Source organism: Pseudophryne corroboree, chromosome 7 (genome assembly GCF_028390025.1).
Source record: "Pseudophryne corroboree isolate aPseCor3 chromosome 7, aPseCor3.hap2, whole genome shotgun sequence".
Classification (NCBI taxonomy): Eukaryota; Metazoa; Chordata; class Amphibia; order Anura; family Myobatrachidae; genus Pseudophryne; species Pseudophryne corroboree.
In genome coordinates this window covers 148,161,313-148,184,597 of record NC_086450.1, presented here as the reverse complement: position 1 = coordinate 148,184,597, position 23,285 = coordinate 148,161,313, and the positions used below count along the sequence as shown (strand labels likewise).

Below are 23,285 nucleotides of genomic sequence, written 5' to 3'. Positions count from 1 at the left end.
GCACAAGTACAAAAGCATCACACAGCGGCGATGCTTATGTACTTGTTGAGTAACTCCCGGCCAGCACAGCTCCTGCCGCTGACCGGGAGTTGCTCGTCGCTGCCCCTGGTCGCAGCGGCTGCGTGTGGCATCACGCAGCCGCTGAGGCCCGCCCCCCGCATGGTCCGTCCATGCCTGCATTGGCCGCCCCCCCCAAAATGGCGGCCAAATGCCGACGTGCCGCCCCCTCCTGCCCAGCGACCGACTCTGCCTGTCAATCAGGCAGAGGCGATCGCTAGGGAACGACGGCCCCGGCATGCGCCAGCGCACTGCGGCGCCGCTGCATGCGCAGTTTCGACCCGATCGCTGCGCTGCGCACAACTGCAGTGAGTGATCGGGTCGGAATGACCTCCTATGTTCTCAGCTGTCTCTTCTCTTGTAGTGTAGATAATACTCGTAAAATGGTATCACAAGGAAAGTGAAAGCTACTGTACCTCTTAGAAACATTTAGAACATTCAAATATTCAAATATTGAACTGCCTTTATGACACAGTTTTACAGGTAGTTATAAATATGCTATATAGTGTTCTAATTACTTGTATTATTAATGTTTTACCATCTCTAGTATAAAGGGATTTCAAAGGTACTGTAGGAGTCTATTATTTATTATCTACAAGAAATTCCACATTTACAAGTGAAGAACGGAAGATTGTAAAGTAGATAAGTTGTGATAAATTTCACAGTTATTGGATGTGGGGGGAAAGGAAATATTTTTTTGGCTTCAGTTTCCCAGGAAAATTGTGTTTTGAGGGTTTATGGGTACGGGGGTGTTTAGAGTGAGGATGAAATGCCGTGGGGGCTGGTGGATGGAAGAGGAAATGGGCAAAACGTGAGGATGTAAAAGTGGATGAATGCAGGGGTATATATTTTGGAGAGCATTTATGGAAACAGGTGCCAACCAACTGATTATTTCCTTCCACTCCCGCCTCAAAGATTTTGTCTGTGCTGCTCCTTATCTCTGGAGCTCTCCCTCTCCCTACCAGACTCTCCACCTCTATACAAAAATTCAAATGGGCTCCCAAAACTAGCTTCTTTATAAAAGTTCTCATTCTAACCAGCTGCTCCATGCTCTTTGCTCACTGTCTCCACTCTCTGTGTCACTCATGTCTGCCCCTCCCCTGGAAGCTTTTTTCCTTCCCTCACCTACACCATCATCTTCTTTCCACTGCCTACAACATCACCTAACCAACCCGCCACTTATTTGAGTATTATGACTGCTGATGCAGCAATGCTTATAAACCATGTCCAAGTCTAGCAACGTTCTGTACTGTCACTTTTCTTGTTTTGTTCATTATTTTTCTATGAATTTTGTAAGGTGCTGCAAATACCTTGTGATGGGAATCCGGTCAGCATCCCGATGGTCGGGATCCCCGTTGTCAAAATGCCAAAGCCGGGATCCCGACACAGCTGACAATGCCGGCGTCGGAATCATGAATGGAATCAGAGACCCGGCGCCAAAAATAATGACCATCCTACTACCGGGCCGCTGGACAGGTAAGACATGGGGGAAGAAGGGGGGGGGGAGTTTTATGCTACAGGGGGAGGGTTAGGCTGCATGAAGAGGGGGTTAGGTTTAGCCTCCAGGGAGGGGGAGTAAGGCTTAGGCGCCCCCGGGGAGGGATAGGGTTAGGCTTCTAGAGGGAGGGGGGTATTAGGTTTAGGCTGTGGGAAAGGGGGGTTTGGATTATGCACCACCGGAAAGGGTTAGGGTTAGGCTGCGGGGGGTGAAGGGGAAGGTTAGGTTTAGGCTGCAGGAAGGTAGTGTTAGGGGGCCATTGGGGGCAGGTAAGTAAACTTACCTTCCCGCTGTTGGGATTCACACTGTCTGGATGCTGCGGTCGATATTCTTACCACCGGTATAACTAACCCAACCCCTTGTGGTGCTATATAAATACAGGATGATAATAATAATCATAAGTATAGAGAGGTGACTATTGCTCACTGTATTGTATGCTGACCCTTAAAATGCTCCCTGTGTTGCATACTGGTCACTAGAATGCTATGTGGTTTTAATAGAGTGCTCTAGAATAGTTTCTGATCGTCAGATGCGGCTGGTAGGTGTTGCATTTGTTATTTTGTTTAAGCTGTTTGACATTACAGTTTATCATATTTTTATTTAATTGACTATTTCTTCTGCACAAATATGAGACAAATCACGCCTGCGGAGTTCCCATTGCAATGTTAAGCATGTACATGAGTTGCATGTTGAGGCCATAAGTGTTTAATAAATATTCAAGCAGTAGGAGGTCACAGCTTTCACGTGTTCATGGCCAGCTCTGGACCCAAAGGGGACCAGAAAGGATGTAAGCAATTACTTAGGGGTAAAGGGTATTCAAACAAGTCATCTTTAATGAAGATGAGTACAATATTCCAAACATTTTCCAGCAGGGGAAAAATAGAGATTCTCATAGTAAAAATACAGTTAACATGCAACATACTGTATGTAGTGGTTTCCACATATTAAAATAAACCTTAAAGAGTGATAGAAATCTAAAAATTCCAGATATCTTGTATAAAATGTTCTAAACTTTATCCCGCTGGGAGGGAGATCAGACTTTGCCATGTGAAATATATTTTGTATTTATGGTAGAAATGTGTACATTGCATTTAGAAATAGGACTGTTCCTACTGTGTATGATATATATTATGTATATAATCTACAGTAAATGGTAAATTTATTCTGCAGTGGAAAATCTGCTGCTATCAGTACATTATACATTATGTACATATTCTTACATTTGCAGAAATGTCCTATTAAATAACATTGTAAAGAAATGTAATTATTTTGGACAGACAAATCTAGGCCAAAAGTGGAAGAGGTCTGGAACAATGTGCAGCATTATAGAATCAGTATTGAAAAGTATTACAGTGGAAGCTACATACTGTACGTTCATGATTTCTAATAGCTCCAAAAATAAACGACCACAGAGTAGATTTACTAATGAATGGCTTTTGGTGCAGTCTGCAAAACGACTTATTGGATGCAATTTTAAGTCCCAAACCACAGGAATTATGACTCTTCAATTTGGAGCTGAAAACTCAAACTGCATCTAATGTTTCACTGTTTTACGTTTGCAAACCCCAAAGTGTAGTCAAAGTTTCCATTACACCAACAGTTTCTCCTTTTATATAAACACCTTTCACTTTGAGTGATGTCATCAATTCAGTATATTTTCGAGAATTTTTAAAAGATCCTGGTTTTTTGTTTTGTTTGGAAGGATGTTTTGGTAACAGTTTACTTTTTGTTGTTTTGTTTATTTTCACTGACATGCTATCCAATTACCTGCACTGGTAACTGTGTGTTTTTCGCATTTCTTTTTATCACCCTATCCAATTAGGTCCCGTGAAAAACACAATTTTTTTGTGCGAAAAATGCATAGGTCCGCAGACCTACATATGTATTTCCATGGCACTTATCGTGGGTCCATGTTTTATGTTACAGCCTTATTCCAAAATAGAATAAATTCATTTTCCCCACAAAATTCTACACACAATGGGGGTCATTCTGAGTTGATGAGTTGATCGCTAGCTGCCGTTTTTCGCTACGTAGCGATCAGTGAAAAAAAGGCATGCGTATGTACCGCAATGCGCATGCGCGTCGCACGGGTACGAAGTCCATTGAGGTTTTGCACTGGTTCTAGCGACGATTACAATCGCACAGCCAAACGCAAGGAGATTGACAGAAAGAGGGCATTTATGGGTGTCAACTGACCGTTTTCTGGGAGTGTTTGAAAAAACGCAGACGTGGCCGGGCGTTTGCTGGGCGGGTATCTGACGTAATTATCGTGTCACTCGTCGCAGCAATCATCGCACAGGATAAGTAACTACAGGGCTGGTCTTGTTTTGCACAAAATGTGTTTGCAGGCGCTCTGCTGCACAAGCATTAGCACTCCTTCAAAGTGAAATTACACTCCCCCGTGGGTGGCGACTATGCGTTTGCATGGCTGCTAAAAAGTGCTAGCAAGCGATCAACTCGGAATGACCCCCCATACCCGATAATGACAACGTGAAAAAAGTTTTTTTAAAGATTTTTGCAAATTTATTAAAAATAAAAAACTAAGAAATCACATGTACATAAGTATTCACAGCCTTTGCCATGAAGCTCAAAATTGAGCTTAAGTGCATCCTGTTTCCACTGGTCATCCTTGAGATGTTCCTACAGCTTAATTGGAGCCAACCTGTGGTAAATTCAGTTGATTGGACATAATTTGGAAATGCACACGCCTGTCTATATAAGGTCCCACACTTGACAGTGCATGTGTGAGCACAAACCAAGCATGGCGTCAAAGGAATTGTCGTCTGTAGATCTCTGAGACAGGATTGTCTTAAGGCACAAATCTGGGGAAGGGTACAGAAAAATATATGCTGCTTTGAAGGTCCCAATGAGCACAGTGGCCTCCATCATCCATAAATGGAAGAAGTTCGGAACCACCAGGACTCTTCCTAGAGCTGGCTGGCCATCTAAACTGAGCGATCAGGGAAGAAGGGCCCTAGTTAGGGAGGTGACCAAGAATCAGATGGTCACTCTGTCAGAGCTACAGCATTCCTCTGTGGAGAGGGGAGAACCTTCCATAAGGACAACCATCTCTGCAGCAATCCACCAATCAGGCCTGTATGGTAGAGTGGCCAGACGGAAGCCACTCCTTAGTAAAAAGTACATGGCAGCCCACCTGGAGTTTGCAAAAATGCACCTGAAGGACTCTCAGGATGTGTACATTATGTCATTAGGTATTGCCCTTCATGGAGTAATGCAGCAAATCGCTGGTCTACAGAGAGACCCACGATTCACTGAACATATTGGCCCCACCCCTCCTCTCCCGGCAACCAGTGTGAAAAAAAATGAATCAGCCATAAGGAGGTTTTATGTGTACTTAGAACCCTCCCTCACTGTGTGCGCTAGTAGTCACAGATAGAATTCACACACATGAACCCAGGCCCAGGAATTAAAGTGGTCCTAGAGAGGTGGTGGAACTCATTTCCATCACCACCTACCATTAGGCAGAGTCAACGCCAGTGCTAGGGTTTTCAGCACCCCCCTGCAAACTATGAATATATGCCCTACCTCCCATACTTTATAAAAATACAGTAAGCGCCGAAGAAGCACGCTGCAAAAAAGGGTGTGGTCTCACAAGGAAGGGGCTTGGTCACACAATAGTACCCCCAATTAAAATTACGCCTCACATTACACCACACATAGTGCCCCTGATTTATATTTCACCACATACTGTAGTGCCCCCCCTTATTCATGTTATATAACTCAGTATTATTCACGTAATGCTACACAGTAGTACCAGATATACACATTATGCCACACAGTAGTGCCCCTTATACACAATGCCCACAGTAGTGCCACTTGTACACAATTCCCACAGTAGTAGTGCTGCTTATACACATAATGACCACAGCAGTGCTCTTTATAAACATAAAGCCCACAGTAGTAGTGCCCTTTATACACATAATGCCCACCATAGTGCCCCTTATACAAATCTCTGCCTCTGTCACGCCAGCAGCTCACCACCCGTGTCCCTCGAGCGGCTCCATGCCCTGTGTCCCTCCTGCAGCTTCCTCGCCTCTGTGTCCCCCCAGCCTCCTCTCACCTTGTCTTCAGCATGCACAGAGCCTGCTTTTCATCGTGGCTCACTTTAGCGGTGGTGACGGCATGACATCACATATGCCGTGCCATAAAAGGAAGCCTGAGGAGGGAACAAACACCATCTGACAGACACAGCATGTGTGAGTACCAGGAGGGGCAGGCCACAGGTGGAGGAGGATCATGGAGCCGCCTGGAACTGAGGAAGGTTGAGGTGGCTCCAGCTCATCAGTGACACTAGCGCCGCCCACATCATATATTGATGTGGGTGGTGGGGCGGGCATGCAGGGCTGTGGCAGAAGCAGAAATAGTTACACCTTCCATTACAGTTGACGGAAGTCAGTTCCGCCCCATTCTCCAACCACTTTAACCCCTGCTTGTACCCCTTGTAAAGTCCAGGAAGAAGTGTGTGTGTGGGGGGGGGGGGGGGGGCATGATGATTTGATTCACATTGAATGTGGCTATTAGTATATATGCTTGTATAAATGCTTATTTCTTCAGTTGGCAAATTTTCGGGTGAATGGTGAATAACTACCAAATTGATTAGCTGATAACCACATTGATTTGCCCATCTGTATCTTTAGCCTTCTTGAAGTGAACTCAGCACCAAAATAAGGGGGGGGGGGTGCATAGCATTGAGGCATAGTGGTGCAGATATTGCTCCCAATGTGGCATGGCCAAGGCCCCCTTCGGGGGAGGGGGGGGCAGGTACTAATTACCTTGGCTTATCCGAAGAGCCTGGCAGAAGAGACCTGGGTCAGCTGCTGAGAAGGACAATGGTGTATCATCGCACACAGTACTTTCCATTATTTTTTTCTGGAGGGAGTGTGTTCACCCCTACCAGTTTTGGCCACACACCCTTCAGTACCCAGGCCCTGCAGCTGTCTCAATAGCCATGCCCTCTTCTTATATTTTTAATGAAGGATCCCCTTTCTTAGTAGAGCCCGGAATTTCTAATGTTGGCCTTGTACAGTACCTCCATTTCCAGTGCAATTTTTTTAGAACAGAATGCAACACTATGAAATTAGGGCCATATTTTAGCTAATAATCAATATTAAAAACAAACTAAAAGTTTTCTTGTTACATATTTAGGTACATTTTTGTTCTGTGATATACTGTACAGTAATAACATTTCAAATTTTCATTAAAAAGTAAACTAGTCGTTTCCAATATTCAGATAGTGTATTGCAGGTTGTAGGAACACAACATTTCCTCATATCTGTAACAAGATGTGTGGAGCCCATGAAATTTTAGTATCTCGGGAATATGGAAACCAGTAAGATATATAGATTTTACAGAGACGACCTCCTGCTCCCAATAACTGGAGTTAAGATGCAATAAAAGTGACTGAGAGCTTGATTAATCTTAGCTGTGTAAATGAATAAACAGTTTTCTTCTTAGTATCCGCATTGCTTTTATATATATATGGAGCCTTTATAGAAAGTTTTCTATTTACATTTCTGCACAGATTGTATGACAGTGATCTGTCAATCTGCCAGAAACAGTTATACATTTTGTAAAAACATAATCATTTTAGATAAATGTATGCTTCATTTTTCTGTAATATAACATAATCTTTGAACATTGTTCAGAATGCAAAATAGTTTATTTATATCAAAAATGTTATTTTAGTGCATGCATGCACCCCATCCCCTAGACAGAAATTATCACCAACCCAATCAAAAAAGAACACAGAACAGGGAGATCATTTACCAATATCTCTCTTGGTTTTGAAAGCAATGGGAAGAGGAAAGCTCAGGTGAATTTAGCTATCACGTCATGGATGCCATCCCCAAGCCTTCTGCCAGCTGATGGTAAGTCCAATTGAGAGCCAACCACTCAAGTTCACTGTAAAGCCAGACCCAAGAGAACTCCCCCAATATTTACTTGTCCCCATGCACATTCAGGGCTGTTGCTACCATGTGTAGCACAACAGAACTCTTCATATGTGTATACTATTAATGGTGGAATGCAGGTTACAACAGTAGTGGAGACCAAATGAACTAAACAGCCCAAGTAATTTACCAGATGTTTGGTTTATTTGCAGTAGAAGTTGTTTGCACAGCCGTACTCACTGGTGAGCAGCAACTGGTGGTGTATGAAGGTAGAGGTGCAGCAATCTAGCAGTTTGGTGCAGGATACTTAAGGTCTCTTAAGTTAAGTGGAACACACTGTGGCGTTTAAACACATATCAAAGAGAATATCTTTCCTAAACCCCACTTATAGGTTGGCGAAACGCGTCAGCAGTAACTCATGTTACCTACTGGTGTGTGAATGGTTCTTTCTGATATATGCAGATGACTGTATGTAATTTATCTAGCTCCTGAGCATAACAATGCAGCGGCAAGGAAGCAGATACTGCGAGGCGGCAGATTCGGAGCCTGGACCTGAAACATCTTTTTGCAGCGGAGGCATCATGCGCAGCAAGTCTGGATGAGAGAGCAAAGCCTGATGCCAGCAGGGCAGTAGAGAGCCTGGCTGGGCCCAGGTACTTTTCAGGGGCTGTGGCTTAATCACAGCAGGTGTGGCCATGCACCCTTAGAGAAAAATACAGAATCAAATTGTATTTTAAGCGCCTCCCTGACCACACTGTAGCCAAGCACACAGCAGCATGTGCTGGGCTGAGGAGAAGAGTTAGAGCTGCCAGGTAAGTAGGGGGGACCTGGGCCCCCAGTGGGCACCTCCACCAGACCAGCACCAGTGCACACCAGCGGCAGGTATTTGTACGCATTGGAAGTGATTTGCCTGACCGGACTTGTAATAGTGCACAGGTCATACAGTATGTCTATTGTTCATCTTTAGCTGCAGTGAGCTTATGCAGTGAAAACACACTGTATGTTTGGGACTTGTAGTTCCACACAGACTCTTTGGAATATTTCAACTATACCTCACCGGGCATTTAAAAGGATTGGTTATCACTGGCTCATAGCCATAAAGCTAATGTGAGAAGTATATTAGAAGTAGAGATGTGCTGCGAGCACTTTTCGTGTTTAGTGTTTTGGTTCTAATTCCACTTTTGTGTTTTGGTTTAGGCTTGGTTTTGCGAAAACCACCCTTTCGTGTTTTGGTTTTGGATCTGGATGATTTAAAAAACAAACAAACATAAAAACAGCTAAAATCACAGAATTTGGGGGTAATTTTGCTCCTACTGTATTATTAACCTCAATAACAATAATTTCCACTCATTTCCAGTCTATTCTGAACACCTCACAATATTGTTTTTAGGCCAAAAGGTTGCACCGAGGTGGCTGGATGACTAAGCAAAGCGACACAAGTGGACAACACAAACACTTTGGCCATCTAGGCGTGGCACTGCAGTGTCAGACAGGAGGGCAGATATAAAAAAAAGACCCCAAACAGCACATCATGCAAAGAAGAAAAAGAATTGCAATAAGGTAGTTGTATGACTAACTACAGATAGAATAATACAGAGCAATACAGCGCACTCTAAGGGACCATGTGTCCTTTCACCAAATAAATACAAAAGGATTCACCCTTTATTTGTCCAATTTTTCAAACTGGCCAATCAATCTGTTCAGACGTCATCAAAGGTCCTAATCTGAAAAAACAAGTGTCTCTCTTTGTCCCCCAAGTTTGTTTTAAAAAACCAGGTCAGAGAAACACAATTTACCATATAGTGTAGTAGTCCTTCTTTTAAAAACATTCAATTAAAAAGCCTATAATGCACTTACAAAGCGTAAGAAGGGTATTAGCGTTTATATCATAAATATCCAAGGCGTTTCTGCTCCCAATGGATAATTCCTTTCTCTGACGTCCTAGTGGATGCTGGGAACGCCGTAAGGACCATGGGGAATAGACGGGCTCCGCAGGAGACTGGGCACTCTAAGAAAGAATTAGGAATACTGGTGTGCACTGGCTCCTCCCTCTATGCCCCTCCTCCAGACCTCAGTTAGAATCTGTGCCCAGCTCGAGCTGGTTGCACACTAGGGGCTCTCTTGAGCTTCTAGTAAAGAAAGTATTTATTAGGTTTTTTATTTTCAGTGAGATCTGCTGGCAACAGACTCACTGCTACGAGGGACTTAGGGGAGAGAAGCGAACCTACCTGCTTGCAGCTAGCTTGGGCTTCTAGGCTACTGGACACCATTAGCTCCAGAGGGATCGAACACAGGCCCAGCCTCGGTCGTCCGGTCCCGGAGCCGCGCCGCCGTCCCCCTTGCAGAGCCAGAAGCAAGAAGAACGTCCTGGAAATCGGCGGCTGAAAACTCCGGTCTTCATTAAGGTAGCGCACAGCACTGCAGCTGTGCGCCATTGCTCCCTATGCACACCACATACTCCGGTCACTGATGGGTGCAGGGCGCTGGGGGGGGGTGCCCTGGGCTGCAATTAGAGTACCTTACATTGGCAAACAGCACATAATATAGTCTAATAAACTATATATGTGCAAAAATCCCCTGCCATAATATTAATAAAAGAGCGGGAGAAGCCCGCCGTGAAGGGGGCGGGGCTATCTCCCTCAGCACACTGGCGCCATTTCCTCTTCACAGCTCCGCTGGAAGACAGCTCCCCAGGCTCTCCCCTGCAGTTTCCAGGCTCAAGGGGTAAAAAAGAGAGGGGAGGCACTAAATTTAGGCGCAAACTGTATTTGTATAGCTGCTATAGGAAAAATCACTTTGTGTTAGTGTAAATCCCTGATTATATAGCGCTGTGGTGTGTGCTGGCATACTCTCTCTCTGTCTCCCCAAAGGACTTTGTGGGGTCCTGTCCTCAGTCAGAGCATTCCCTGTGTGTGTGCGGTGTGTCGGTACGGCTGTGTCGACATGTTTGATGAGGAGGCTTATGTGGAGGCGGAGCAGGTGCCGATAAATGTGATGTCACCCCCTGCGGGGTCGACACCAGAGTGGATGGATATGTGGAAGGTTTTACACAACAGTGTCAACTCCTTACATAAAAGGTTCGATGACATAACAGCTGTGGGACAGCCGGCTTCTCAGCCAGTGCCTGCCCAGGCGTCTCAAAGGCCATCAGGGGCTCAAAAACGCCCGCTACCTCAGATGGCAGACACAGATGTCGACACGGAGTCTGACTCCAGTGTCGATGATGACGAGACTAATGTACATTCCACTAGGGCCATCCATTGCATGATTACGGCAATGAAAAATGTGTTGCACATTTCTGACATTAACCCAGGTACCACTAAAAAGGGTATTATGTTTGGGGAGAAAAAGCAACCAGTGGTTTTTCCCCCATCAGATGAGTTGAATGAAGTGTGTGAAGAAGCGTGGGCTTCCCCCGATAAGAAACTAGTGATTTCTAAAAAGTTACTGATGGCGTACCCTTTCCCGCCAGAGGACAGGTTACGTTGGGAGACATCCCGAGGGAGGATAAAGCGCTCACACGCTTGTCAAAAAAGGTGGCACTGCCGTCTCAGGATACTGCCGCCTTAAAGGAGCCTGCGGATAGAAAGCAGGAGGCTATCCTGAAGTTTGTATATACACACTCAGGTACTATACTGAGACCTGCTATTGCTTCAGCATGGATGTGCAGTGCTGCAGCAGCGTGGTCTGATTCCCTGTCTGATAACATGGATTCCCTTGACAGGGACACTATATTGCTAACCATAGAGCATATTAAAGACGTAGTCTCATATCTGAGAGATGCACAGAGGGATATTTGCCGGCTGGCATCTAGAATTAATGCAATGTCCATTTCTGCCAGGAGAGTATTATGGACTCGCCAGTGGACAGGTGATGCGGATTCTAAAAGGCACATGGAGGTTTTGCCTTACAAGGGTGAGGAATTGTTTGGGGATGGTCTCTCGGACCTCGTTTCCACAGCAACAGCTGGGAAGTCGACATTTTTACCTCAGGTTCCCTCACAGCCTAAGAAAGCACCGTATTATCAGGTACAGTCCTTTCGGCCCCAGAAAGGCAAGCGGGTTAAAGGAGCGTCCTTTCTGCCCAGAGGCAGGGGTAGAGGGAAAAAGCTGCACCATACAGCCAGTTCCCAAGAACAAAAATCCTCCCCTGCTTCCACTAAATCCGCCGCATGCCGCTGGGGCTCCACTGGTGGAGCCAGGTGCGGTGGGGGCCCGTCTCCGGAACTTCAGTGACCGGTGGGGTCGCTCACAGGTGGATCCCTGGGTTCTACAAGTGGTATCTCAGGGATACAAGCTGGAATTCGAGACGTCTCCCCCTCGCCGTTACCTCAAATCAGCCTTGCCAGCTACTCCCCAGGACAGGGAGGTAGTGCTGGCGGCAATTCACAAGCTGTACCTCCAGCAGGTGATAATAAAAGTTCCCCTCCTTCAACAGGGACGGGGTTACTATTCCACAATGTTTGTGGTACCAAAACCAGACGGTTCGGTGAGACCCATTCTAAATTTGAAATCCTTGAACACTTATATAAGGAAGTTCAAGTTCAAAATGGAATCGCTCAGGGCGGTTATTGTAAGCCTGGAAGAGGGGGATTACATGGTATCACTGGACATCAAGGATGCTTACCTACATGTCCCCATTTACCCACCTCACCAAGTGTACCTCCGTTTTTTGGTACAGGACTGCCATTACCAATTCCAGACGTTGCCGTTTGGTCTGTCCACGGCACCGAGGGTATTTACCAAAGTAATGGCCGAAATGATGATACTCCTTCGAAAGAAGGGAGTTATAATTATCCCGTACTTGGACGATCTCCTTATAAAGGCGAGGTCCAGGGAGCAGTTGTTGGTCGGAGTAGCACTATCTCAGGAAGTGCTACAACAGCACGACTGGATTCTGAATATTCCAAAGTCGCAGCTGGTTCCTACGACGCGTCTGCTGTTCCTGGGTATGATTCTGGACACAGAACAGAAGAAGGTGTTTCTCCCGGAGGAGAAGGCCAAGGAGTTGTCATCTCTGGTCAGAGACCTCCTGAAACCAAAACAGGTGTCGGTGCATCACTGTACGCGAGTCCTGGGAAAGATGGTAGCTTCTTACGAGGCAATTCCATTTGGCAGGTTCCATGCAAGGATCTTTCAGTGGGATCTGTTAGACAAGTGGTCCGGATCGCAACTTCAGATGCATCGGCTGATCACCCTGTCCCCGAGGGCCAGGGTGTCTCTGCTGTGGTGGCTGCAGAGTGCTCATCTTCTCGAGCGCCGCAGATTCGGCATACAGGACTGGGTCCTGGTGACCACGGATGCAAGCCTCCGAGGTTGGGGGGCAGTCACTCAGGGAAGAAACTTCCAAGGACAATGGTCGAGTCAGGAGGCTTCCCTACACATAAATATTCTGGAACTAAGGGCCATTTACAATGCCCTAAGTCAGGCAAAACCCCTGCTTCAAAACCAGCCGGTGCTGATTCAGTCAGACAACATCACGGCGGTCGCCCATGTGAACCGACAGGGCGGCACAAGAAGCAGGATGGCGATGGCAGAAGCCACAAGGATTCTCCGATGGGCGGAAAATCACGTGATAGCACTGTCAGCAGTGTTCATTCCGGGAGTGGACAACTGGGAAGCAGACTTCCTCAGCAGGCACGACCTCCACCCGGGAGAGTGGGGACTTCATCCAGAAGTCTTCCAGCTGATTGAAAATCGTTGGGAAAGGCCACAGGTGGACATGATGGCGTCCCGCCTCAACAAAAAGCTAAAAAGATATTGCGCCAGGTCAAGGGACCCTCAGGCGATAGCTGTGGACGCTCTAGTGACACCGTGGGTGTACCAGTCGGTTTATGTGTTCCCTCCTCTTCCTCTCATACCGAAGGTGCTGAGGGTAATAAGAAAAAGAGGAGTAAGAACTATACTCATCGTTCCAGATTGGCCAAGAAGGACTTGATACCCGGAACTACAAGAAATGATCTCAGAGGACCCTTGGCCTCTGCCTCTCAGACAGGACCTGCTACAGCAGGGGCCCTGTCTGTTCCAAGACTTACCGCGGCTGCTTTTGACGGCATGGCGGTTGAACGCCGGATCCTGATGGAAAAGGGCATTCCGGTTGAAGTCATTCCTACGCTGATAAAAGCTAGGAAGGATGTGACAGCAAAACATTATCACCGCATATGGCGAAAATATGTTGCTTGGTGTGAGGCTATGAAGGCCCCCACAGAAGAATTTCAGCTGGGTCGATTTCTGCACTTCCTACAGTCAGGAGTGACTATGGGCCTAAAATTGGGATCCATTAAAGTCCAGATTTCGGCCCTGTCTATTTTCTTTCAAAAAGAACTGGCTTCACTGCCTGAAGTTCAGACGTTTGTTAAGGGAGTGCTGCATATTCAGCCCCCTTTTGTGCCCCCAGTGGCACCTTGGGATCTCAACGTTGTGTTGGATTTCCTAAAATCACATTGGTTTGAGCCACTTCGGACCGTGGAATTAAAATATCTCACGTGGAAAGTGGTCATGCTTTTGGCCTTGGCTTCGGCTAGGCGGGTGTCAGAATTGGCGGCTTTGTCCTGTAAAAGTCCCTATCTGATCTTCCATATGGACAGGGCAGAATTGAGGACTCGTCCCCAATTTCTCCCTAAGGTGGTATCAGCGTTTCATTTGAACCAACCTATTGTGGTGCCTGCGGCTACTCGGGACTTGGAGGCTTCCAAGTTGCTGGAAGTAGTCCGGGCCCTGAAAATCTATGTTTCCAGGACGGCTAGAGTCAGAAAGACTGACTCGCTGTTTATCCTACATGCACCCAACAAGCTGGGTGCTCCTGCTTCTAAGCAGACTATTGCTCGCTGGATCTGCTCCACGATCCAACTTGCACATTCTGCGGATGGACTGCCGCATCCTAAATCAGTAAAAGCCCATTCCACGAGGAAGGTGGGCTCTTCTTGGGAGGCTGCCCGAGGGGTCTCGGCTTTACAACTTTGCCGAGCTGCTACCTGGTCGGGATCAAACACGTTTGCAAAATTCTACAAGTTTGATACCCTGGCCGAGGAGGACCTTGAGTTTGCTCATTCGGTGCTGCAGAGTCATCCGCACTCTCCCGCCCGTTTGGGAGCTTTGGTATAATCCCCATGGTCCTTACGGAGTTCCCAGCATCCACTAGGACGTCAGAGAAAATAAGAATTTACTCACCGGTAATTCTATTTCTCGTAGTCCGTAGTGGATGCTGGGCGCCCGTCCCAAGTGCGGATTGTCTGCAATACTTGTATATAGTTATTGCTTAACTAAAGGGCTATTGTTATGAGCCATCTGTTCAGTGAGGCTCAGTTGTTATTCATACTGTTAACTGGGTATAGTTATCACGAGTTGTACGGTGTGATTGGTGTGGCTGGTATGAGTCTTACCCGGGATTCCAAATCCTTTCCTTGTAGTGTCAGCTCTTCCGGGCACAGTTTCCCTAACTGAGGTCTGGAGGAGGGGCATAGAGGGAGGAGCCAGTGCACACCAGTAGTCCTAATTCTTTCTTAGAGTGCCCAGTCTCCTGCGGAGCCCGTCTATTCCCCATGGTCCTTACGGAGTTCCCAGCATCCACTACGGACTACGAGAAATAGAATTACCGGTGAGTAAATTCTTATTTTCTGCTTCTAATATCTACACCAGACCATAAACCTGGGAAAATATGAACCTCTTATCCCTAGATGCTTGTCAGCATATCAGGGTTCAAGAGGTAAAGAATAATAGTGCAGTAGTTTTTAAACACAGTCAAAGTTTTAATACTAAATGCACTTACAGACAAACAAAGAAACAAGCATATCCCAGGACTAATACAGCAGTACCCCATGACTCATACGGCAGTGTCAAACACGATGGCCCCAAACAGCACCTCATGCAAAGATGTCGAAGAGGTGCAATGAGGTAGCTTTATGACTAAGACAAGCGACACAAACAATTCCAACTGGAATTATACGTCCAACTCACTGTAATTAATTGGCAAAATCACTGGAATTATACGTCCAAATCACTGGAATTCATTGGCAAGATCACTGGAATTAATAATTATACGTCCAAATCACTAATTAATTGGCAAAATCACTGGAATTATACATCCAAATCAATGGAATTGATTGGCAAAATCACTGTAATTAATAATTATACGTCCAAATCACTGGAATTAATTAGCAAAATCACTGGAATTAATAATTAAATGTCCAAATCACTGTAATTATACTGCAAAATCACTGTAATTATACGTCCAAATCACTGTAATTAATTGGCAAAATCACTGTAATTAATAATTATACGTCCAAATCACTGTAATTATACTGCAAAATCACTGTAATTATACGTCCAAATCACTGTAATTAATTAGCAAAATCACTGTAATTAATAATTATACATCCTAATCACTGGAATTAAATGGCTAAATCTCGTTATCGCCTGCCTAGTGAAGTGGAATCTAGATGGGATTTGGTACCGGAGACACAATACCTCCATCAATTGTCTAAATCCCACTACATTTATGGTGGATACCGGACGCACGTCTAACACCAACATAAGAGTCAAGGCCTCAGTAATGAGGGCTTCCACCGTCATGTGAAGCTGAACCCATAGTCATGAACATAGGCAGGGCCTCAGCCATTCCTTGCCACTCCGTGTCGTAAATGGCATATTGACAAGTTTACGTTTCTCCTCAGACCATTTAAATTTCTTTTTTTGGGTCTTTTTACTGAACTTTGGCTTTTTGGATTTTACATGCCCTCTACTATCACATTGGGCATCGGCCTTGGCATTTCATCATCTATGTCATGGCTAGTGGCAGCAGCTTCAGCACTAGGAGGAATTGGTTCTTGATTTTTTCCTATTTTATCCTCAAATTTTTGTTCTCCATTATGTTTCTGGAGTTATATAACACAATATGCGGCACAGGAATGACTGATGACTGATGTCCAGGACACTACTACTGGTCTGATGCAGCACAACACAGCAACACTGTGAAGGACTTGTTGTTGTTGTTGTTGTTGTTGTTATTATTATTATAATACTGTAGCAGTGGACATATAGCAGCAGCGTATAACTGTGACTGCCTGGTCACTGGAATGACTGATGGCCAGGACACTACCACTGGTCTGATGCAGCACAACACAGCAACACTGTGAGGGACTTGTTGTTATTATTATACGGCAGCAGTGGACATACAGCAGCAGCGTATACCACTGTGACTGCCTGTTCACTGGAATGACTGATGGCCAAGACACTACCACTGGTCTGATGCAGGACAACACAGCACCACTGAAAGGGACTTATACAGCCACACTGGATATATGGCAGCAGAGGACACCACCACTGTGACTGGTCACTGGACTGATGCTGGACAAGACACTTCCCCTGGTCTAACGCAGGACAACGCAGCACCACTGAAAGGGACTTATTATACAGCCACACTGGATATATGGCAGCAGAGGACACCACCACTGTGACTGGTCACTGGACTGATGCTGGACAAGACACTTCCCCTGGTCTAACGCAGGACAACGCAGCACCACTGAAAGGGACTTATTATACAGCCACACTGGATATATGGCAGCAGAGGACACTACCACTGTGACTGGTCACTGGACTGATGCTGCACAAGACACTACCCCTGGTCTGATGCAAGACAACACAGCAAAAATGCAAGGGACTTATATAGCAGCCAGCAGCACTGGGGACATATAGCAGCAGAGGACACCAACACCGTGACTGGCTGCACTGATGCAGCACACTGACTACACTGGACTGAGCAGCACAACATCACAAGACTCGCCACCCCACTTTCCCGCCCCCACACAGACACTGAGGACGGAGACACGTCCTCTCACTACACTCTCCAAGACTGGAGTGAAAATGGCCACGACACACGGCTCCTTATATGGAATCCAAATCACGCAAGAATCTGACAGCGGGATGATGACGTTTTGCCTCGTTCAGGTTTCCGAGTCAGGCGGGAAAACCCAAGCCGGGCTCGGAACCGGACTCGAATGGTGAAGTTCGGTACGGTTCGGTTTTCTGAGAGCCGAACCCGCTCATCTCTAATTTGAAGGGCTACAACTGTTTTTTTTCCCATTCTTTTATGCATATTCATTCGCTGAACGTATTCAGCTATATTGCTGTGATCATTTTAAACAGCGCTGGTCCATATTGATATATTGTTTTACCAGTGGATTATATTGCACTAATCGTTAATTGGACTACAGCAGCTGGGAAATAAGAATCTATATTGTTTAGTTATTTTTGGGTTTAGGAGCACCAGATATATTTTAGTTTACTCTCCTGGAAGTCTGGGAGACCACCCCAAAAACTGTGGCAAGTTTTTAGCTTGTGGGAAGAAACCTATATGAACATGAGAATAACATACAAACTTTAAACAAATATTATGATGATCTAAATATAACCCAAGCCCCCAAAGCCAAGAAGCATTGATGCCAAATACTGTGCCATGTGGTCAATTAATCTTGTACAGGTCAAGTATCCCATATCCGTAATGCTTGGGACCAGTGGAGGGGGGAATGAGCGTGTTGGTGGCGGGTCCTGGGAGTATCCTGGTTCTGGCGTATTGGCAGGAGTCGGCGGTGGGTCCTGGGAGTAGTGACGGTGAGGGAATGGCTGCAAAGCCACTCCCCCACCTGTCTGATTGGCCAAAGACTCAGTGACATTATAACATCACTACAGGGCCGAAATATTCCGGTTTTTGGAATATTTCAGTTAATGGGTATCCGAATAACGGAAACCCGACCTGTATTGTATTTTGTCAGCAGCTCTTCAAATGTAGACTTTTTTTGCAGAATTTTTTCTTAATGTGTTAAAGAACAACCCAAGATCTAAAGTGAGAAATTTGAACATAACATTGAGACGTTCTCTGTGCCTCGTTAAACACAGGAATAGATTTGTGAGTTTATTTTCTGCAAAACTCAGATCTGTGTATTGTTTGTTTTTCTTATCTGTATAGTGTAGCCCACTTTATAGGCTCTTTTTATTTGCTTTTTCTCACTTAACATGTTGCAATGACACGCTTGCCTGGAAATAGACGATTGCTCTGCCTTACATGCTTCACTCTCTTATTGTCTTTTAAGTGCACATTATTGCTTCAACAAGAAATAGTGCATGGGGAATGAAAAGCCTAAACTTTTAATAACTCAGTTAAAGGGTTTTTGTATATGCTTAATAAGAGAGATTGCTTTTAATACAGTACATCTCAGTGTACTGAGTGTTTTTCACCGATGTCCGTTGACAATAAGAATGTGCGTAAGACAAGAATTAGGCCCAGATTTGCAGAAGGGACAAAGAAGCCGATACCTAGTACAGCAGGATTGCAGTTAGGTAGAGATACTGTACTTGTAAGTTCAGATTTGCACTTTGCAGAGCGAGTACCTTTAGTTAATTTCATTTTTATATGCATCATTAGATTGGTTGGGGCTGGGGGAGTAGTTAGGTGTAGGGCACACATCTGGCAGCATTAATAAATGCATGATCATTTTATTAGCTGGAATAATCAAGAAAATAAATGTGGGAGGGGGAGGGCGGGGGTATTGGGGTCACGAGCCTGCACATTTTGGGGCCACAAACATCTGTAATTAGATCAAAATTCTAATGTGCAACAAACACTGGGCCTAATTCAGAGATGATCGCAGCAGAATATTTGTTAGCAGTTGGGCAAAGCCATGTGCACTGCAGGGGGGGGGGGGGGGGGCAGATATAACACTTGCAGAGAGAGTTAGATTTGGGTTGGGTGTGTTCAATCTGACATCTAAATTGCAGTGTAAAAATAAAGCAGCCACTATTTACCCCTCACAGAAACAAAATAATTAATGTCATACAGTATCTGCCCCCCCTGCAGTGCACATGGTTTTGCCCAACTGCTAACAAATTTGCTGCTGCGAACAACTCTGAATTACCCCCACTGTGCAGATGATATTGCACATGGTATAAATCCTGAAGACAACACAAAAGGGAAACATCTAGGGGCAGATTTATCATACATCTAGGGGCAGATTTATCATTGTACGTCAATGTACATTTACCTGTTTGAAAGCCTACGTGGCCCTGACAGAAACCAGTATAAGCTAGTACCACCTGTCACATTTATGACTTATATTTATCATTTTATCTTTCCTTAAATTAACAGAGGAAAATAAACAAAACAATTTGACTTGTATGTTCTGCTGACAAAGATCCGCCTCACAGCCAGTGCTGCCCTAGGCACACATCCACTAAGCGTGTCTCTGGAGAGAGGAGCCTAGGCTTGATGTGCAGACACTGGACCATCAAGGAGTTTTTCGCTGTGGATCCAGCATACTTTACAAATGCGATTCAGTGACAGATAAAAGCTAATTGCTGTTTAGTTGTTATGGTTTTGTTGAGGTCTCAATAATTGCTAAAATGTATTGTATTTACAGGTTGAGTATCCCTTATCCAAAATGCTTGGGACCAGAGGTATTTTGGATATCGGATTTTTCCGTATTTTGGAATAATTAGATACCATAATGAGATATCATGGTGATGGGACCTAAATCTAAGCACAGAATGCATTTATGTTACATATACACCTTATACACACAGCCTGAAGGTAATTTTAGTCAATATTTTTTATAACTTTGTGCATTAAACAAAGTGTGTCTACATTCACACAATTCATTTATGTTTCATATACACCTTATACACACAGCCTGAAGGTCATTTAATACAATATTATTAATAACTTTGTGTATTAAACAAAGTTTTTGTACATTGAGCCATCAAAAAACAAAGGTTTCACTATCTCACTCTCACTCAAAAAAGTCTGTGTTTTGGAATATTCCGTATTTCGGAATATTTGGATATGGGATACTCAACATGTATCCCATCAGGCCTGATGCGGATTTGAACACAAATCAATCGTAGTTGCTCCAGCACTGTCTGCATGGAAATAATTTGTATATTTGCCCATATGCTTAGTTTGGTACTCATCATCGCAATTAGCATGCTCTTTGTACCAGCCTATACTTGGTGCAAATGATAAGTCTGGGTACAGGTGTACATACAGTATGCAGAATTCATGCTAGAGGTGTTGATAATATGCCCTCAGTGAGAGAATGCCCCACTACAGCCCAGTTCCAGCTCTTCAGGTGCACTTCAAATGTACAGTATATATGGCTCTGCATTGTCCATACCCTGAAGCACGTGCTAAACAAAACACGCAAGATGTACTCTTCTAACAAGTGTATGTCCAACTCAGCATTAAGCCCATGTACAAATATAAAGGGACACATTCAATTAGCTGCAGGGCTTATAGGTTTAACACCCAGAACTATTAATTTATTAGCCAATTTCCTCATGCGGTAAGCCCGTAGCTAGCGCTCTTCAACCCATAGAATTTGTTAACTGACTGAAATTTATGGGTTATACCCACATAGACAGCCCCAGAGGGTGCACTTAACGTGGATGTTTCTTCTCAGTTCCGCAGCTAATTACATCTGCTCCTTGGAGTTCTAAAGGGGGGTACTCACGGAGCGATCGCTGCTTAAAATCGAAGCAATCTGACTAGATTGCTTAGATTTTAAGCAGCGATCACTCCGTGTATACCCCTCACAGCGATAGCGATGCGCAGCCCCGCGCATCGCTATCGCTGGTCCTAGATTGGCCATGCCAATCTAGCAGGTCGCTCATTTCACCCGCTGGGGGAAATAAGCGTGTGTGTGTCGTCCGTCCCCCCCCCCCCCCGTCTCCCCCCGCACGCACTGTGCTGAGCGGGGGGAGAGATGTGTGCTGAGCGAACCGCTCAGCACACATTTCTCCCCAAATCGGCCCGTGAATACGGGCCTTAACTTTTGTTTGCCCCCTTTGCGTAACATCCATGCACTAAGCCCCCTGATTCTGCCAATATGGATGAATGCTGTATGTATCCCTGACACAAAACAGAAAACGGAGATTTGTCCACTGATGATCGGTTTGTTGTGTTGCGCAGCGTCTCAGAATGTCCTTTGAGAGCTATATAAATTAACTAATTTGCCTTGCAAGCTTTCCATGTATAATATAATAACATATTGATTTTCTTTGCCAATAACTAAATAATTCAGCTTCGAAGATACAGGACACCCATGCACTTTCTAAAACAATGTATTAATTATCAACTGCAAGATCAATCTGGAATGTGCTGCAGGAATGTTTGTCCAATCAAAATTGACCTTTAATGCTACTAAATGCATGGCACGCTGGGCTGTAGAGAGGATGGTAAATACAAATTATGGGAATCGGCAAGTGACAACGTTTAGTGAAGGCTGACGTACACATTGCAAGACGGCTAATCCTAAACAGTAAGGAATCAATTTGTCAGAAAAATAGGCTCAAGCTTGACACCACTCTCTCGGAAAGTGACAAAGTAATGATTGCATCTTCATTCCCAACATAATTCTAGTGCATCTTTGTTCATACAGTGCTTTTATGTGTCTACATACCTCAACTTTACACATCGACCATTCCCCAAAACTCCAGGCATAGTGAGGGTAAACTGGGCAGCTTCTGTACTGGTTGAGCAGTGTTGGACAAGGTCGCCCATCTCCTTCAGCTTGCATGATTATGTGTCGGGATCGCTCCTGGCCTGCAAGATTGTCAATAGTTACCCTATTTCTTTTACAGAAAGAGCAACATACATATTCCAAATACAGGTTGAGTGTCCCATATCCGAAAATCCGATATCCGATATATTCCGAAACCCAAAAATTGTTGAACGCAATTGAGATAGCGAGATCTTTGCTTTCTGATGGTTTAATGTACACACAGAAACCTGGGGCGATCCGGCACCGGATAGACTAATCGGGAAAAATACTAACAATGTAGAAGAGAAAACCAAATTTGGACAATAGATTACCCTAAGAAAATAGGGGAAAAGAGGGGGCGAAAAGTTAGCCCTTCCAATATTGTATGCAATACACGTGTAGATGATAATTTTGTCCTACTTGGTGGTGCACCCAGAGCCAGAAAGTATGCGAACTTTAATACAATGGGGAGAGGAAAGAAGGCTCTTGTGTGGGCGCACTCTTGTGAAGAAAAATATATATTTTTGATAAGATAATTAGGATGAGATGTTAAAACATAACTTTTATTAGCTTTTATTACACAAAAGGTTATTACCGGAAAACTATCCTTAAAAATGCAACATAGAAAGCATCTTGGTAAAATAAAATGTTCTGGTCTCTTATTGGTAAAGAGTGTGTGAAAGGGTGGTAGACATTAGTTGGTCATACCCCCATTCCCCTTGACCAGTACAGACTTGCTGTATTAATGGAACCACAGGGTGGTCGACACAAATTTAATGGCTATGCTCTGATGGCTTGTAGGAAATAAGAGAAATGATCAGAAGTCACTCCTCTCGATATATTACAAGAAAGAAGACGACATGCACCTGTCTAAATTCAGGAATGATAACGGTAAAGGCAGGTATGGTACCTCACGTAGATGGTGCCTGTGAACGACAGGTCTGGAGGTTGTTGGATAGAAAAAAAAGTGGTGATGCTGCTGTTGGTGTTACTGCCACATAAGTGAGGAAAATCCTGCTCTACAACACCAGGTATTCACAGGTGGTCTCCCTTCCTGGTACTGACCTGGCCCAACGCTGTTTAGCTTCCAAGATCAGACGAGATCGGGCGCTTGCAGCGTGGTATGGTAGTAGAGAATTTTATGTGAGCACCAATGAGAGTGCACCTAGATATGAATAATGAAAATTGAGACCGACAAAAAAGAGGTAGATAAAAGATCGTGTAAATGGGTGGATCTGCTTTTCACGTTAGACCCGATCCAAAATTCCCACTCACGTGGTGCAGTGTACCGGGA

At 44.8% G+C, this 23,285-nt stretch overlaps 1 protein-coding gene and 1 non-coding gene across 6 annotated transcripts in view; both read right to left on the bottom strand.

Annotated features, from left to right (window-relative positions):
- Positions 1 to 23,285, bottom strand: part of THSD7B (thrombospondin type 1 domain containing 7B) — a 1,210,507-nt gene that overhangs the window by 50,141 nt on the left and 1,137,081 nt on the right. For all 5 annotated transcript variants that reach the window (XM_063933719.1, XM_063933721.1, XM_063933718.1 and 2 more), the window contains one exon: positions 21,911 to 22,053. In XM_063933719.1, coding sequence (XP_063789789.1) covers positions 21,911 to 22,053 — 143 coding nt within the window. The remainder of the gene's footprint in view (positions 1 to 21,910; positions 22,054 to 23,285) is intronic.
- LOC134946926 (5S ribosomal RNA) lies at positions 23,008 to 23,126 on the bottom strand. The gene has a single exon (XR_010182479.1). It is a non-coding gene; the product is annotated as a 5S ribosomal RNA (ribosomal RNA).